This window comes from Calliphora vicina, unplaced genomic scaffold (genome assembly GCF_958450345.1).
Source record: "Calliphora vicina unplaced genomic scaffold, idCalVici1.1 scaffold_44, whole genome shotgun sequence".
Taxonomy (NCBI): Eukaryota; Metazoa; Arthropoda; class Insecta; order Diptera; family Calliphoridae; genus Calliphora; species Calliphora vicina.
This window is the reverse complement of record NW_027052579.1, coordinates 28972-47527: the sequence shown is the minus strand read 5'-3', so window position 1 is coordinate 47527 and position 18556 is coordinate 28972. Positions and strand designations below refer to the sequence as shown.

General features: G+C 33.9%; 2 protein-coding genes and 1 pseudogene across 2 annotated transcripts in view; 2 read left to right on the top strand and 1 right to left on the bottom strand.

Annotated features, from left to right (window-relative positions):
* fy (fuzzy planar cell polarity protein-like protein) overlaps window positions 1–18303 on the top strand; it is a 163062-nt gene extending 144759 nt beyond the window's left edge. The window contains exon 4 of the mRNA XM_065514809.1: window positions 18142–18303. Coding sequence (XP_065370881.1) covers window positions 18142–18199 — 58 coding nt within the window. The 3' untranslated portion in view covers window positions 18200–18303. The remainder of the gene's footprint in view (window positions 1–18141) is intronic.
* LOC135963033 (uncharacterized) lies at window positions 1495–3622 on the bottom strand. Its single transcript, XM_065514813.1, has 2 exons — window positions 2004–3622; window positions 1495–1939 (listed from the first exon to the last, which is right to left on the bottom strand). The coding sequence occupies exon 1, from the start codon at window positions 3617–3619 to the stop codon at window positions 2159–2161; it is 1461 nt and encodes a 486-aa protein (XP_065370885.1). The 5' UTR covers window positions 3620–3622; the 3' UTR covers window positions 1495–1939; window positions 2004–2158.
* Window positions 14250–15563, top strand: LOC135963032 (uncharacterized; annotated as a pseudogene).
* Window positions 18304–18556: the final 253 nt, after the last annotated feature.

The following is an 18556-nucleotide window of genomic DNA, read 5'->3' as shown; positions in this document are numbered from 1 at the left end:
ACCATCCAGTCGTGGAGGTTTAAATTCTGGAGTTTTATATCTCCTGGTGAAAAGAACCAGTTCGGTCTTGGCAGGGTTAACACCCAAACCGTTTTCCTTGGCCCATGATAGCAGAACGCTGAGTGCTGATTCCATGAGTTCACTTATTGTGGGAAGAAACTTCCCTTGAATAAGAAGCACAACGTCGTCAGCATATGCGACTACTTTGGTACCTATCCTACTGAGCCTGAAAAGGATTTTATTTACGACAAGATTCCACAGAAGTGGAGAGATGACCCCACCTTGTGGTGTGCCTCTTGTCACAACTTTCCTTGTCCTACCAATACCCATATTAGAGTTAATGGCCCTGCTCCTAAGCATATTTTCTGTCCAATTCCTTATCCGCTGATCAACACATAAGTCACCCAGTGCATCAACTATTGCGGATATGTTCACATTATTAAACGCACCCTCTATATCCAAGAAAGATGCCATAACATATTCCTTCTTGTCAAGTGTCCCCTCTATAGTTCCGACAACGTCATGCAAGGCTGTCTCCACCGACCTGCCTTTAAGGTATGCGTGCTGTGCCCTACAGAAATTATCAGGGGAGAGGATGTTCCTGACGTGGATATCGACCAATCTTTCCAGTGTTTTCAATAAAAACGATGACAGACTGATCGGTCTATAGTCCTTTGCGGTACTGTGGTTTACCTTTCCCGCTTTGGGGATAAATACCACTGTAACCTCTCTCCATTCTTTAGGGATGTATCCTGTTTCCAGGCTGTACCTAAATATCATTATAAGCCATGGCATGATGGTTGAAATCGATTTTTGGAGTAACGCTGGGAATATGCCATCTGGCCCTGGTGATTTATAGGGCTTAAAAGATGACACCGCCCACGAGATTTTCTCCACGCTAACAATGGATCTAACTAATTCACTTATGTGGATTTGAGAAGCTGCAAGATGCTCCGAAGCGGATACCTCATTTTCATCATCCCTGCAACCCGGAAAGTGTGTCTCCATTAGCAGTTCCAAAGTTTCGATACTACTTTCAGTAAAGTTACCATCCGGTTTCATCAGGAATCCAGGCGTACCAGGATCCTTGGATAGTACCTTTCGTAGACGCGATGCCTCCGTGGTATTCTCCAGTTCCCCACAGAAACGCTCCCAAGATTCCCTCTTTGCCCGTCTGGTTTCCCTCTTGAAAGTGTTGAAGCTTTGACGATAATCGTCCCAGCTTAACAAGTCTTGGTCCCTCTTCGCCTTATTAAAAAGTTTTCTACATTCCTTTCTTAGCTGCATTAGTCTAGGATTCCACCATGGTTGCCGGAATTTCCTAGGTCCCTGCCGCTCCCTACACGAAGCATAGTAGGCTTCCCTTAATGACCTGGATAGAAAATCCACCGAGTCGTCCAAGTCCCGTGTACCATTTAATCTATCCATTGCTGGATGTGGTATGGTGTCACTAAGATTACAGAAATTGACCCAGTCGGTTTTCCTAGGATTTCTAAAGGGTTTTTCCCTATCCAGTGTAAGCTGTATCGTAAACACTATCCTGTGGTGATCGGAGAATGAGCACTCGAGTGAAACTCTCCAATCAAGAATTCTAACTGAGTCAGTGTTCCCTACCAAAGTAATATCAATGACCTGCTCCCTGATCCTATTGAAGAACGTTGGTATATTACCCCTATTGCAAACACTTAGGTTAGTAGATAGAAGGTATTGAAGTAAACACTCACCCCTGTCATTTATATCCGAGCTCCCCCACAGAGTATGATGGGCATTAGCATCACATCCTATGATGAGATCATGGCCCCTTGTGTTACACCAGTCTACAAGTGTGCGTACGGCACGTGAGGGCGGATTAGCTTCGTCGTATGGTAGGTACGCAGATGATATGATTAGGGTTGGTAACCCTTGTCGCTCTAGTGCAACTACCGTTAAATCACCAGAACTGTAATTAGATAGAAGGAAAACCTTAATGTCTTTCCTGACCAAAATACAGCTCCTTACTTTACCTTCAGGGTTCGGAGAAAGGAGCACATAGTTTCGTGACCGGACGCCTCGAACTTTACTGGCTACAAGCCAGGGTTCTTGGATTAAGGCCACGTGGATAGCTTCCTTCTCCATGAAGCGCAGCAAATCGTCCGATGCTGCTTCGGAGTGGTGCAGATTAATCTGTACCACTCTCAGGCCGCTTGGGTTCATCATTGCGCTTCACCGCGGGCAAGATCAACCGGAGTTGGTTTAGCCCGTACTTGATGACGCCTTGCGAAGAACGCAGGAGTCGGAGGGATTCTGAACCAATTTTGATCCAGAGATCCTTGCCTTCTCCTTTGTCCCTAGAGCGCCCTCGTTCAATCGTCCAGTCCTCTGTACCAAGTTCCTTATTCTGACGCTTTATAAGTGTTAGCGTGGCTTCGTCCTCCAAAAGGGGAGGAGGGACCCACACTCTCACCGTCGTACGAAAAGGTACTTGATCCAGTGGGACGATTTCGATTCTTGCGTTGGGCCAGAGTTCGCCAACTCCTCGGATACAGTTACTGAGAAAGCCTAGGGCCTTCTCGTTACCGCACCCGATGATCTTGACACCCTTTAACCATTTGGCGCCATCGAATGCAGTGAAGGAATCATCCTCACTGCATGCGAGTTCGTCCACTAGTGCCCGCAAGATCTTCTCCTCCAGAAGCAGCCATCTGTCCGTAGTCATTTTCCCATCAGGTTGACTACGATCTATGATGGCTACTTGTAGCTCAGGTGCTGATGTTAAGCTAGTTGATGGTTTCAGCCGCTTACCCTCAGACACCTGCGTTTCACCTGACCTTTGCCGCTTAATACTAGGCCTGCTTGCTGTACCTTTGGAAGCCGTCGCGGTTCCTCGAGTAGAGGAGATTGCGGACAGCACCTTGGGTGTCGTGCCGCATTGGTCACCACCTCTCTTTGGCCCCGACGTGGCCCTCTTTGATGTAGATGGGCGTACGTCAAGATCCTCCGAGACGGTGATCGTGTTCGGTCCAGTGCTGGCATGGGGCACATGTTTAGATGTGATCACCTGCCTGCTCTGGTTTGGTTCGGTCTTAGTCTTGGCTGGCCTTACCTCCACAACAGTAGTATTTAGCATGGCCTCATACTTCTGTATGTGGTAGGTATGTTTACGCCGCAAACGCTTTTCCCTGGTGGTCAAAGACGCGGGATCTCGCGAGTCCAACGTCCTGACATACCGGAGAGAGCGTTTGTAGCCCGCCAACCTTTTCCGTTCGTCCTGTTCTGAGTCCTGTTTCCTGTTTTTCTGTTCTGTGTCTCCCTTTGCAGGGTCATGGGCCTCCGGATGTACGTCTTCATTCGCTTTTAGCGGCTCGGAGGACACCATGAGTAAGTCCTCCTCATCAGTCTCATAAAGGTTTAACCCTTTCAGACCTGAGAGGTTGTCGTCGCTGTCGTCCATAGTCACTCTTTCCTGTCTAGTCAAAAAACTATTCGTTTTGTTTACCCCAGTAGCATCACCGACTACCAGACCCGGGGTATTCGTCTGATTCGTCGCAGTCACAGTAGCTCCAGTGGCACTCAGACCTGTGGCTTCCGCCTGAGTACTCACGTTACCCTTGGAGATTTTAGCACCCTCGACCAAGGACATAGGGCCGTCGTTAGAAACTGACATTTCATGGGGGGGGTTTTGGCAGTTTATACCTCTACCATAGGTAAGAAAAAAGACACTGCCGCTCCACTGGAGTCAGACGCAGACCAGGATGCCGCTCAATATGAGACAGACGCATCCTGGATTTGAGTTTTCACCAAAAACATTCGGACTGACAGAACCAGATTGTAATTTCCAGCCGCCCTTAACATAGGGAACAGACGCTAGAAGGTACGGTTATGTTGCCTAGGTAACCCAAACCACAGTCCCGGACCGACATCAGAAAATGCAGACAGAGGAAATTGGTAGCCGCCCTAACTAAGGGAACAGTCGCTACCAAGTTGAGGTCGTGATCGCTAGGCGACCGAAGATGGTCATTTACCCCACAGCCGCTCTTAACATAGAGGACAGACGCTGTGAGGTATGGGGAGGGTAGTTCTTAGATCACATCCTTAGGATGCTTAAGCCCCTGCACCGTGCCCGAAGACTCAAGGTGACTACCCACAGCAAGTGAGTGGTTGATATTTTATGAATTTTGTTTAATTTCAAATGCCAAGTTGAGGTCGTGATCGCTAGGCGACCGAAGATGGTCATTTACCCCACAGCCGCTCTTAACATAGAGGACAGACGCTGTGAGGTATGGGGAGGGTAGTTCTTAGATCACATCCTTAGGATGCTTAAGCCCCTGCACCGTGCCCGAAGACTCAAGGTGACTACCCACAGCAAGTGAGTGGTTGATATTTTATGAATTTTGTTTAATTTCAAATGTCAACACCTACGTTAGGTCTTTAAAAATACAAATTAGAAAAAAAAAATTATCTATACAATTTTGTGCACTTAATATCTTTGGGTCATATTTGACTTGGAGCAAACATCTTGAATTATTGTTGCGCACAATTAAGATAAATGTTCTCAGAGCTTTGGTAGTACTAATATATACAGTGAGTGTCACTCAAAATCGTACAACATATTTTTTTTTAAATATTATGAAATTATACAGGCAATAATAGGAATTATATAAAAAATTAAAAGTCATTTTATTAATTGGAACAAAAAATATGTATTTCAACAAAAAAGTTAACAAAACCTCAATTCCTTAAAAAAAATATTGATGAAAATTGAAGAACATCACAAAATTCATATTTCACTTAAATTCGTACACTTATATTAAATTACAATTAAAACTTTAAAAATTAAAAAAATGTTAATATTAAATAATCCTAATACTTTGTAAGGTATCCTTTGCTATTTTTTAGTGCCTGTAGGATTTTAAATGAAGCGTTGATATTCTGGGCACTGACAGTGTTACCCAATTTTGTTATTTGTAGATAAGCGCAATTAAAATTATACCATATTTTCTGATTGTTAATAGCACACACAATATAAAAATAGCGTCTTAAATTATTTCCAAAACATCAACTTTCTAAAACTAATGAATAAAATTTTACTACGATGGTGTACGATTTTAAGTGACATTCACTGTATGTATCTTTTCATCACAAAAACCGTAACAGTATTTACACTTACATCCTTTATTGGACAAAGAATGCAAGTTTATGTATTGAAATTTTGTGAAGCTATGACCCGATACGATTTATTGTGAAACCCTGTGAAAGTTTATGTCCTTTCACATGGTCCCCGAATAATTTTTAGTGTGCTGTGTACTAAACATATAACATACTGCATAAAATAAATTTTATTATTATATGAGAAAAGTGGTAGATTTTTTATAAACTATTTTTAAAAGTAGCAGTGCTTCTTGTTCCAGATTGATTTTATTATGGTAAAAAATTGGAAATTAAAATTGCATTTGCAATATGAATGTACTTTTAAATGAAAATAATACTCTTTAGCTGCTAAACTTAAAGTCAAAATAACCTTTCAATGGTTCCTGCACAAGACCACAGCTTTACAAGATATGAATACATAAACTTACACACTTTGTCGAATTTTGTCACTTTTCTCAAAAAATATCGTGAGTTTTTCAAATTTAAAAACGGATATGGATTTAGGTGTGCCAAAAATTGACAAAATCTGAAGCCCCAATGTAAATTTTTAAGTTATGTACGCTAAAATGAATGATATATATTTATGTATCAAAAAACGAGTCATTCACCTCATTCGGAATTGTTGATCACAATGTATCAGTTTTATATTACGAATTTTTTTAACCTTATTGCAGCATTTTTACCGCATAAGCTCTTGCTATAAAATTTGCTGTTAAACATTGTTCTATGCAAAAACGTCGTTTTATTATATGTACTGATAGCAAATTTTTTTTTATCGTCATTTATTTATTGTATCTTCATTATTTAATGAACTAACAATAAGTGGTTCAAATCTTAACTTCAAGTATTTTTTAAAATATTTTTTTACATTTTTCGAGATTTCAGTTTTTACAATGGGCACGTTTATTTCTTTGTGTATATTCGCGTTTTTGATATAGCAGGGGGCAACTGTGATCAGTTGCTTGTTTGGCGTCTTGTTTTGGCGTCTTAGGATCTTTTCTACATTTGACGCTGAGACCGTGCCCCATAACTGTATGCCATAACACCATATCGGTTTTATGATCATGTTATAAAGTAGAAGTTTACAATCTAAACTAAGCGTAGAGTTTCTGCCAATAAGCCAATTAATTTGAATTGATTTCAATTTCATTTGAGTCAACTTTGCATCTATATGACTTTTCCATGTAAGGCGACGATCGAGATGTATTCCGAGGTATTTCACTTCCGATTGTTGAATTATTGTTTGGTTATTGATATGAATAGGGGGGCATGATTCTCTACGCAATGTAAATGTTATGTGTGTACATTTTAGCTCGTTGACTTTAATTTTCCATTGTTTTAACCATTTTTCTAATTCAAATATGTGGTTTTGTAAGTAACGAGACGCTTCTTGAGGGTTTTCAAGAATGCTTAGAATAGCAGTATCATCAGCAAATGTTGATTTATGAGTGCGATTGTTAGTTGGCATATCAGACGAATATATCAAATATAAAAAAGGTACTAGGATACTGCCTTGGGGGACTCCAGCTTCAATGGGTTGTGCAGTACTTAAAAAGTTTCTCTCTTTAACCTTAAAAGTTCGACCAGTTAAATAGCATTCCAAAAGCTTATGTGTGTTTGCGGGTAAATTTTGACTCAGTTTGTATATTAATCCAGCATGCCATACCTTATCAAACGCTTGAGAGATGTCGATGAAGAGTGCGGAACAGTATTTCTTTTCTTCAAACGCTTTTCTCACCATATTTACAAGTCTATGGGTTTGTTCGATAGTACTGTGTTTTCTTCTAACTCCAAATTGATGATTCGGAATACAATTGTTTTCAGTTAACATCGGGTACAACTTGTTCATATGTAAGTATCTTCTCAAATAGCTTTGATATATTAGACAATAGGCTGATGGGTCTGTATGATTCTAATTTTGTGTGATCTTTTCCCGGCTTGGGTATCATGGTAACCAGTGAAACCTTCCATTCTGGAGAATAATATTCAAGTCGTAATATAGCATTAAAAATAAAAAGAATTATTTTTATTGCTATCCGGGGTAGCTCCATAAGCATCTTGTTGCTGATCTTGTCCATACCAGGCGCTTTATTGGGATTTAAATCAACAATAGCATTTTCGATCTCTCGAATCTCAAAACATAGGGGTACGGGTGCTCCAAAATGGAGTGCAACAGGTGGCAACTCAATTGCTTCATTTGATGTGTTCGGTGTAAATACTTTTTTTAAATGATTAACAAACAGATTCCTTTTTTCAGTATCATTTCTTGCCCAACCGCCACTTGAATTTCGCAAGGGGGACTTACATATACCGGGTCTTTTAAGACTTTTTGTTGCTCGCCATAATGAGTAATCCGATTGCGGGGTTGCGTCCAGGCTTTCTAAATATTTATTCAATGATTCCATTTTTTGAAATTCCAAGAGCTTTTTAAGTCTTTTTATACAATCTTTAAGCTTCGACGTCAAATGGTTTCTTAAAAAATATTCGAGTTCGTTTTTGTGTTGGCGTATGCCGTTTGCATTACAAAAACATATTCTTAGGCAGTTCATGGTCTGTTAAGCACAGCCTGCAATAACATTGATTGCATCTTAAGCATTTCTTGCATCATGTTACTCATTGAGTTTGTAAAGTTATTTACCGATTGCACAAGAGTTTCTATTGTAGATTCTAGTCGGGTAAAATTGAAAATTGGTGTTTGGTCTCTTACCTCTGGGTTCATATTTTCGTTTTGGAGTTGACGGACTTGCGTCTGAGTTTGGTTGTTTCTAAGTACATTTGCATATGTTACTTTGTTGTCATATGTCTGTTGCAACGGGGGGTAGTTCAAATTGATGTTATTTAATGGCTGAGCGGGGACAATCTTTGGTTTCTGGCTTTGTGATTTTTTAACATCCATATTAATCCATATTCTTGACAATTCATACATTGGACGGAGCCAAATCGTTTGTGTGGTTCTTCTACCGTAATTTTACGATGCAATAAGCACTTCAGGTTATATATGGGATGTGTTTAATTTTTTTCAGGTTTATGTCACCGGGTTCAAGTTCAACACGGAAGAGTGGTTGGGGTATTTTTTCGCGATTTCTAATATTTATCACATTTTTTGTCTTATAGCCTTTATCTTCTAAGCTTTGCTTTATTTCGAGTGGTTCAACATTACAGTCAATACCCTTAATTACAACTTGTAGACCCTTGCTTCCTTTCAGCTGATAAGTGTAAAAACACTTCTTTTGAGTTTCAAAATATGTTACAACCTTTCTATAATCGTTTTCACTATTGACCTGTATTTTAGTTTCATGAATCGTGCCTTTCTTGATTGGGATTACGTAAAAAGAGTTCTCTCCTATTAATGAGATCAGGAACCAGTGGATTCGAATTATTTTCTCTCAAGTAAATGGGGGTGGTTTTGTAGAGTGGATTTTATTTACTGGTTCATTAGTTTCACATTCCAGAATAGAAAAACGATTTTCATTGTTTAGTCTATCAGGTTCACTATCCTTATATAATTTGGCCAAGGGTGCCGCTTTCGAGGACTTGGGACTTCGTGCCCGTTTTAATACTGTAATATACCGGTCCATTCCAACCTGTATTAGGGATTTATTATCTTTATTTAATGGTTGACTAATCTTGGATATAGCGCCGCTTAATGGGTTAATTTTATTCGTAGTTAGTGTGGTGGATTTCGTATCTGAAGCTGATATAGCTAGCATACTTTCAGGCATAGATAAAATATGTTTATTTTCTGGTAACTCTCCTATAACAGCTGTTGAATTTTCTTTCGTTTGACAATCATTAGTTGTTGTCAATGCGGGGGAACAAGAACGAGCACGGTTAACAGGTTTGTCGGTTAAAAACAAGTTGTCATCTATTCTTCTGTTTGTTTTGTTTATATTTTTTTCATCTACATTAACTGTAACGTATGCATTTCTGCCGTTTACACTTAACCTTCGCTCACTGTTTTCGTTAAAGAGACTCATTAAAGAGTATTTGTAATTAATTTCGTTAACACTCTTGATCTTTATTTAATAGTCAATGCACAAAATAGGTTAAACAAAAATATAAAGAATTTTCTTTACTTATTTGTCTTTTAGTTGTTGTTTTGATTTTTTTATTTAATAATATTATTAAAATAAAAGCGTCCTTTCGCGTAAATAATAAACAGGTGATATTTATGGCAAATCGACAGTATCTTCTGTACTTAACGCGAAAAATTCAGGACATTTAATATCTGAAATACGAAATTTTCTAAGAAAATATCCAAACAAACTTCGTATTATGTGGGTCCCAGGACATGCTAATATACCAGGAAATGAAGCAGCAGACGTTACTGCCGAGAATGCAAAGAAATGTTCCCTGCTAACATTTCATATTCAGGAAAATATAGATCTGCAATATGTAATTAAATCTTATCTTAAATCAACAAAAAACAATCAATGGGCAACATACATATAACCACCACAACAAAATATACAATCCATTTGGCGCCAAAGCTATTTTCCCTTCTACAAATTATTTACCAGACTTATGGTGTTTTCTTTTCTGGGATAAATGATGCATTTATTCTGCCTTTTACCCTTCTTTGTGTTCTTTTCTGAAACAAATGTAGTTTGGTCGTGTTCTTTTCTAATAATGTTACCATAAAACCCTGAATATATGCAACATGTTTCCCCTTTAATTTTATCAAAGGGTTAGAAATGCACCACTTTTTATGTAAGCAAAAATTATAGTTTTATAATATTTAGAAGCTACATAAAAGAAAAGTGCATAAATGGTAATGATTTTTGTTCTATTGTGATCGTTAAAAATGCAACACATTATGAGGGTATGGGTAACCTTTAATAAATGGTACAAAATATATAGGCAACATTTTGTGTCAGAAAAGAAAACACCATTAGACTTGGTCACACTTCTATCACTCATCAACCTGTTAGCCAAAGACAACACTGTCTGTCCAACATATATTGGACATATGTGCAAAATATCGCTCGCAGAGAATATCTACATTCGGAACATCTACACCTAGCTCTTTAAAGGGGGGTCAGACGACATGTATTGCTTGTGTTTTGTGCCATGTATTGGGACATTTTTCCATATGTAAACATATACATACCGTGTGATCCATATGAAACTTTGTGTATGTAAAATACATGTGTATTACTCGTGACATTTTTGGCAATTAGAGCATGTTCTATTTTCGTGTGTATAACAGTGTTGTATTTTGAAATACAACGTGGAAATTATGAATCGTATGTATAACGTGAATTTTGACATACACATGGAATTCCATATGTATCGAATACATGTCCCAATACACAAGCAATACATGCCGTCTGACCCCCCTATTACTTGCTCAATAATATTAGCAGTATTTACTTTTTTCTTAAGCAATGTAAACTATTAAATAAGATATAGTTAACTTTGAATATTAATCAAAAATAATATTACTATCAGAGTCGAAGGCCTCAGTTGCTCGCACTCTTTTTATCTTGTTATATAATAACACTATGCGACAAATAGTAGGGTCAGTTATCGGCGGGGGTTCTGCCCAATGGGAAATGTTAGATCGGTAAAAAAAAGTTATAAAGTCTAGGAATCGAGATATATCGATTTGAAATTATTATGTATCGTATATGAAAAATTGTATTTTTTTTCCTTTTTCATGCATTTTGACCATCTAAATGTCCGAATATCGCAAAGTTATGTTCAGTAAAGTTGTTAAGCTCAACGCCGGCTACAACATAGTTAATAAAGAAAAGTGGTATTTTTGGTTTTTATTCAGTGTAATCCTGGAAAATCAGTTTTCCATAATTTTGTTCGTTAGTTATCTTATAAAACTCAATTAAAATCATCTAATACTATACACAGAAAAAATAAAAAAAGTCAAACAATCGCATGTTTGAAATTAATTTTGTTATTAACAAATATTTTTTATTGTTTCAAATATTATTTTTGTTTGGTTTTCATGTTAGTCCAAACACTAATGACAACTTAAAAATTATAATAAACGCTTTTTGTTCATTCAATTTAATGCTTTTTCCTATGAAATAATGAACGCACTTTACTTTTTGCGTTTTTTTTTTAATATATTTTATAGTACACAACACCGCACCATAATCATGTAAAAAAAACATAAGAAAATAAATCAAGGAAAAGTGTGTGATAGATGTATTCATACACTAATGTATATACATATGTATGTATTTTAATAAATCTAATGCTTTCATGCGGTAAAATGTTATTATATTAAAGTTAGAATTATTATTTTTGTTGAAAGTTTCAAATAATTAAAGTTAAAAAGGTAATAATACTTATTTAAGAAAATAAATTAAATTGTATTATACAATTTGTACATTGCACACTGTATTCATGATTTATGAAGAGAGCACATGAGCATGGAATAAACAATACAAAGTGTATTAAACAAGGGGCCACCATCAGAGAACAATCAGCTTGTTGTCAATTTTTTTTATATCGACTTTGATAGTTAGCGAAGCAAAAATTTAAACCAGTGATGTTCACGCCATACAACAATTGTTTGAAAAATTTACACACATTTGTTATTCTCTTTTAAATACATTTGTTCATTCATCGCTGAGCATGCGAAGAAAACACATGTGACGGACTATCGTAATTTTTTCAGAAATTTATTAAGCATTGTTGTTGGTTGTTTTTGTTCAAAACATAGCAAACACACGCGTTTCAATTACAATTGAACACAATAAAACAAAGTCAAAAATAAATACAAAATTTTAGAGAATTTCGGACTTACAATGTATATTTTTTCATTTCCTTAAAATTTAAATTACATTCATTTAATAAATTGGTTTTATTTGACAAAAATTCTAAATCTAAACTTTCTTCATTTTGTTTTTATTTTAAGTGTTTGACATTATGTTTGCTGGGTAGATCTCTCACCAATACATCTTCATTTTTATTTTTGAACATCACTCATTTAAACTATAACGAATGATCAGTTGCACGCTGTCATACACTTGTATAAATGTACATGGAATAATACAAGAAATAAGGGTGTTTGAAATACCTACACATAATCTCTCATTGCTTTTTTATATATGTCAGATATTCTCTCAGTAAAGAAGGTTGTGTATTTTTATTTGTTGCTGACGCCTATGTGTGTTTACAATTATAGATGTAAGCAAAGTGCGACTTATTAAAGAATATATAAATGCATGCTTTTAATGTTTGCCGTCTGCATCCATAAATGTAGGCAGCTAGTTTTTTCGAATGTTTTGCAACATATTGTAAAATTTTTGAGAGTATTCTAGAAAAATTATTCACAAATAATGTACACTGTGGAAAGGTTAAGTTCGTACAACTGAAAAGCATATATTTCACTAATATTTCTTTATCATACATATATTACATTATTATTGAATCAATATACATAGTACATATGTATGTAATTTAATTATTTAGCAAAATATCTATGTCAAACATAATTTTAGAGGTAATATTATTCATGTTTTGTACTAAATAAAAAACAATAAATTTATTTTTGAAGAAACATTTTTATTGCACACTGTGTACATGAAATGACAAAAATACATGTGAATTAGGGTTCTCCAAAATAGTAGGTGCTAAATATAAGGAATTAAATAATCAGAGTACTTTTTTAAAATATCCCTGCCTGATCAAAGGATGAAAATATTTAGATGTTTTTGTGATTGGTTATTAAAGATTTCGTATACAAATTTGATATTATATTATAGTCAACAAAAAATTGTAAATTTTTTATTTCTGCGGCAAAATTTTTGTTTTGAGTTTATAAACTTTTAAAAATTTTATTTCTTTTTCTTAAAAATTCATATTTATTGGACTTACACTAATTTTTCCTATATGTATGTCATTGAGAGCGTCTTTTATATGACTTTTATTTGTATATTTTTTGCAAGAAAAATGAAAAAATCACAAAACCCCCGAAAAGGACATTTATCCATTGAATTTACCAAATATTGACGTAAGGAAAAACATTCTAAAATTTTACTCATAGATTTAACTAAGCATACATTTTCGTCGTGAACATCATAAACTTTTCTTATGGGCACCCTAATGTGCATGCTTTCTATATTCTCTTGTTAACGACTCGTTGATCAATTGTGTAGCCGTGAGCGACGCGCGAATTGAAAAAGGGTTTGTTAAATGTATTCTTTTAAGGTTTGTCGCGTGCATCATAGATTGTGACTAACTTCTTTTTTTGCAATGAATTGCAGAAAGAAATCTAACGGTAAACAAATTGTGTGTATTGAGAAAATAACTTGACAAAAACGTTGTTAAGATTTTAATTTTATTCTGTGTTAAGAAGTTGATGCACAGAATATACAGAAGTGTAAAATTTGACGTTTAAAAAACGCCAAATCAGATGTTAGGGCAGTTCTCATAAAAAGAGATAGCAATATATTTTGTACTACAATATCAGTGATGTGTTAAAGCAAAACGCTATATACAACACGAATTTGGTAGACAAAGAAATGTGAACAAAACAAACAAATAAATTTGTAAGACAATTTTTTCGTAGTCTGTGGCACAAAATTTTTTAAAATGAAAAATTATAAAAATGTGTGTATTGTTTACGTGTAAATTTAAATGAAACAAAATTCTTGGTTGTTTTTTACATTTGCAAAATAAAACTCCACATGTACAATGGCAATTAAAAGTGAAATATTACAAAAATAAATGATTGCATCAAACTAAATCGGAAAGAAATTGAATTATTGCGGCAGAAAATTAAGACTAAAACAAAATAAAAAGGGCAGTTACTAAAAATGAAACAAATATAGAACTATATTATTTTCTGTCTCGTGACGCCTCTGTGTACTTTGTGAGTTGATGCGTTAAAGTGTTTTAAGAAAAATATTTTTGTGAACAAATTTTGTGAATTATTGAAAGAAAAAATAAAAAGTGTTATTAATAGTTATTTATTAACAAATAAAAAACGAAAAGTGTTTGTGTATGATTGGTGTGTATTTAAGAAAATAATTTTCTATATACTTTTACTATTTTCCATAACATTAACACAAAATCCGTTTAATTTCAAATGCTTTGTAAATTTCGTATATGATTTGTTTTAAAAAAATTTATGAAATTGTGTAGATTTAGTTGTTGGACAACCGGTGGAAAAAATTGAATCAAATGGAACTACATTTATTAAATTAAAAGAATTTTACAAGAGTACTTATAATTAAAGATGGACAAATTCAGCGATTTGTACTGCCTACTAAACAAATGGAATCTGAGTCACCTATATGATAGACTAAAAGGTATAGTAATATATTTTATTTACTTTATTACATATTTCATTATATTTTTTTTTAAATTATTTATTTACAGAACAAGGGATTACAGTAGAAGTTGTCCACATGCTCAAAAGTAACCATATCGAAAGACTCTTTGCTGATAGCCAAATTGGAGATATGGTCAAATTTGAGTATAACTTGGATGAATGGAAGAAATCAACAAATAAAAGTGAAACTTACAACTCCCAATATAAGCAGGTTACAACAAAAATGTCTGTTATGGAGATACTTAAGTGTACCCACAATGGACGTGAAATACTGGATTTCTACCAAAAAAATGAAACGCTTCACGAAGAATAACGCAACTTGCTTATAAATACCATTATCAAATATATTGAGGCAAAAGGTGTTGTAAGCAGTTTATCTGACTGTTCTGAGATGGAAAAATAAATATGTTTAATATTTCCCTCAGAGGAACTGGTAAGTATAAATTCTAAAAGTATTTTGTTTTGACATTTTTAATATTTTCATTTTCAATCTACAGGATTTTTATAGAAGCGGAAAAAGAGGAAAAAGTTTACAATACTTTTGAAGGTAAATATAATGATTATATTATTGTTACTTATATTTAATAATTGTTGTTATTTCAGAGTCAGAAGAAAATTGCAGTTGGAATTTACAATATCTTCAAAGTGAGCAAATATCAGCTGAGGAATTTGATCTTTATTGGCGCATTTCGGTTCAAACAGATATCGGAATCTCAGACAACGGCAGAAATTTTTAAGTTATGGCCTGACTACATAAAACCATCAGGTTTTCATTTGACATACCAATATTTATATATATATATATATATATATATATATATATATGTATAGCTTATATGTTGTAATTCTACTTTTTCTTTTAGATTGATATAGATTTCTCCCTAAAATTTCCGATGGCCAAAAATTTGTATGACCTCAATTTAGCGAACAAATTTTGTGCGTTTTAAAAACTAAAATTTCTTCCGTGGCGCAAAACTAAAATGATCTTTATTGGCGCAAATGTGCGCCATTTCGGTTCAAACAGATATCGGAATCTCAGACAACGGCAGAAATTTTTAAGTTATGGCCTGACTACATAAAACCATCAGGTTTTCATTTGACATACCAATATTTATATATATATATATATGTATAGTGTTTATAAACCGGTTTTTCTTCCAAATCTCGGTTTTTTGCGAACCGGTTAATTTAAAATGTTGATTTTCGGTTAACCGGTTTATCCGGTTTTTATCACTCGGTTAACCGGTTTTTAAAATTTGGGACTAAAATTGATAAATCTCAAGTTTTTGTGCATTTTTAATGTTCATTGTATACACATTATTGGTCTGATTTGAAACCTAAACTGCTGATTTACAATACAAAACTCTTTAGATTAACATTTTTAAGAATTACAATGATTCTAAATAATAGAGGACGATGAGTTTACTTAAAAACATGTTTGCACATAATGAAACTATTAAAAATTAAAATTAAATTCCGCATAATTCTATAAGTTTAGGCTAAATCTTACTAATGATTCATTAAAAACTTAGTGATGATCTTACCAAACGTTAAATTGAATTCGATGTACATACCTTCCTTCAATAAATTTGACTTCATTAGTGTATTTTGTTCTTAAAATTTTTATTTATTAATCACTTCGTTAGCTTTTCAGAAATATTACAGGAGAGACAAAAAACGTTCTAAAATTCATTATTTGAAATATTTATGAAATATGATAATGGAGTTTTTTATAATAACAAATAATCACAGCTAAGTGGAAGTGCGTTTACATCTTATAGGTCCTCTTTTGGGACTTGGAACATTTTGTCTTTCATATCAGAAAGTAGAGGTGAAAATAAATTTCAAAGTTATCAAATATTAAATTAAAAAAGTGATTTACATTTTTTGGTTGAAATTTAATGAATAAACCAATAATTAAAACAAGTATTTTATATTTAGTAACATATTTATAATCATTTCCATTTGACTGAGATAATAATTTTGAAATTTTTACAAAATAAATGGACTTAGCACTTTTGTATATTTATAGTTATTTAATATTAACCATTCCTGACTACTAAAATTAAAAAATTTAAATCTGTATGTACTTTTTTGTACATTTTATGTTTTTTACACATATATGACGGTTAACCGGTTTAATCGATGACGGTTAACCGAAAAACCGGTTTTTTAAAAAAGGCCATTTTTCGGTTAACCGACAAACCGGTTTTTTAAAAAGTCGGTTTTTTATAAACACTATATATGTATAGCTTATATGTTGTAATTCTACTTTTTCTTTTAGATTGATATAGATTTCTCCCTAAAATTTCCGATGGCCAAAAATTTGTATGGCCTCAATTTAGCGAACAAATTTTGTGCGTTTTAAAAACTAAAATTTCTTCCGCATATATTTCTAAAATGCTTGCCGATATTGAGTCAAGAAATGATGGTAAAAACTCTATTAGAATAGGAGTAAGTAAAGCAAAACTGTAAACTAGAATAAGTTAGAATGTATTCAAAATTTATGTTTAAAAAGAGGCTCTTGGCCTTGAATAGATCAGATTAAGACTAAGACTCAAATCGGCAACTACATTGCCTTGAATTTTATTTCAAAATCTCCTTTTGCCCTTATCAAGGTAAGATCGGCAAAAGCATTAGCGTAACCAACGGAAACACTGCCGTTGCAGTGTTTGCCGTTCATTGCTTTGGGACTCAATTCTGACAATTGCACGTGAAAGTAGCCCCAAAAATAAGAGCTTCTGCATCATTAGTTTTGTCAAGTAATTTAATGTCCATGCGAATTTTTTTTTGCTCAAGATGGATTTATATCACTTTTTCTATATTTTAACACGGTTATATCTCGGTATACCTTACGGAATATCTCTTTTGTGTCTGAATCAAAGTGGTAGATATTGAATAAAAGAAAAGCGGAACATATCTACCCGAAAAAAGTGCATCCAGTGGCTTAAAAATCGCAAAAATTAAAATTTTTACCAATTTTCACCTGTTTTGCTCAATAACTGGATTACAAGTCAACTTTTATGTTTTGCAATCGAATTTTTTGTTTGATAATTTTTTTGTATAGTTTTCAAAAATAAATTCTTAATACATAAGTCAATTAAGAGGATAACGCAAATAAACGAACTTAATTAAACGAAAAGTTTATTGAATATATTGTATGGAATTTAATGTTAGCGTGTTTTCTTGATCAAATAAGCGGACAAATCAATAAAGCGGGGGACAATTAAGCGGAAACTACTGTATATGATTGTAGTAATTAAGTATATGTTTGTGGCATTAGATCATCTAGTATTAGATGATTTTAATTGAGTTTTGTAAGATAACTAACGAAAAAAAATATGAAAAACTGATTTTCCAGAGTTCCACTCAATGAAAACCAAAAATACCACTTTTCTTTATTGTTGTAGGCGGCGTTAAGCTGAAAATCTTTACTGAACATAACTTTGCGATATTCGGACATTTAGATGGTCAAAATGCAAGAAAAAGGCAAAAGAATTAAAAATTTTCCTATACGATATATACTAATTTCAAATCCATATATCTCGATTCCTAAACCAGAACCCCCGCCGATCACTGACCCTACTATTTGTCCCATAGTGTAATATTTATCGTATTATATAATTCTAATAAAATAAAAAAAAAATATTTATGTATATTATTGCATTGTATAAATAAAAATATATTAATATTTATTTTCTATGTATTTACAGGTATATTGGAAAGCATGTATTTAACCAAATAATACAAGAAAAAAGTCTTTGTTGGTAGTGGACTTTTGTCACCGACATTCCATTTGATATTCTTTATAATTTAAGAAAAGAATAAAACACTTAAAAAATATATTTTTTTAATAAATATCAATTATACAGTTAGCAACATTGAATGGCCATGAAATTCCTGAATGCACCAGCACACGGTGGTCAATTCCAATAAAAATGTTTGAAATTTGGTATTTGTATTAAGAATAACATAATTGATCAATCAATAAATTTTTCGATGTTCAAATACAGTGTTCGGCCAAAAAAGCATGGACGTTCTAAAAGTATCAACAAAATTGCATGTAAGTGGCTGAAATTTAGTCCAAAAATAGAAAATAAAATATATGATCGAAAAAAAAAATTGGTC

Excerpts from the sequence above, each read along its gene's own strand:
- LOC135963033 (XM_065514813.1), bottom strand. The coding sequence starts at position 3,619 with ATGTCCTTGGTCGAGGGTGCTAAAATCTCCAAGGGTAACGTGAGTACT.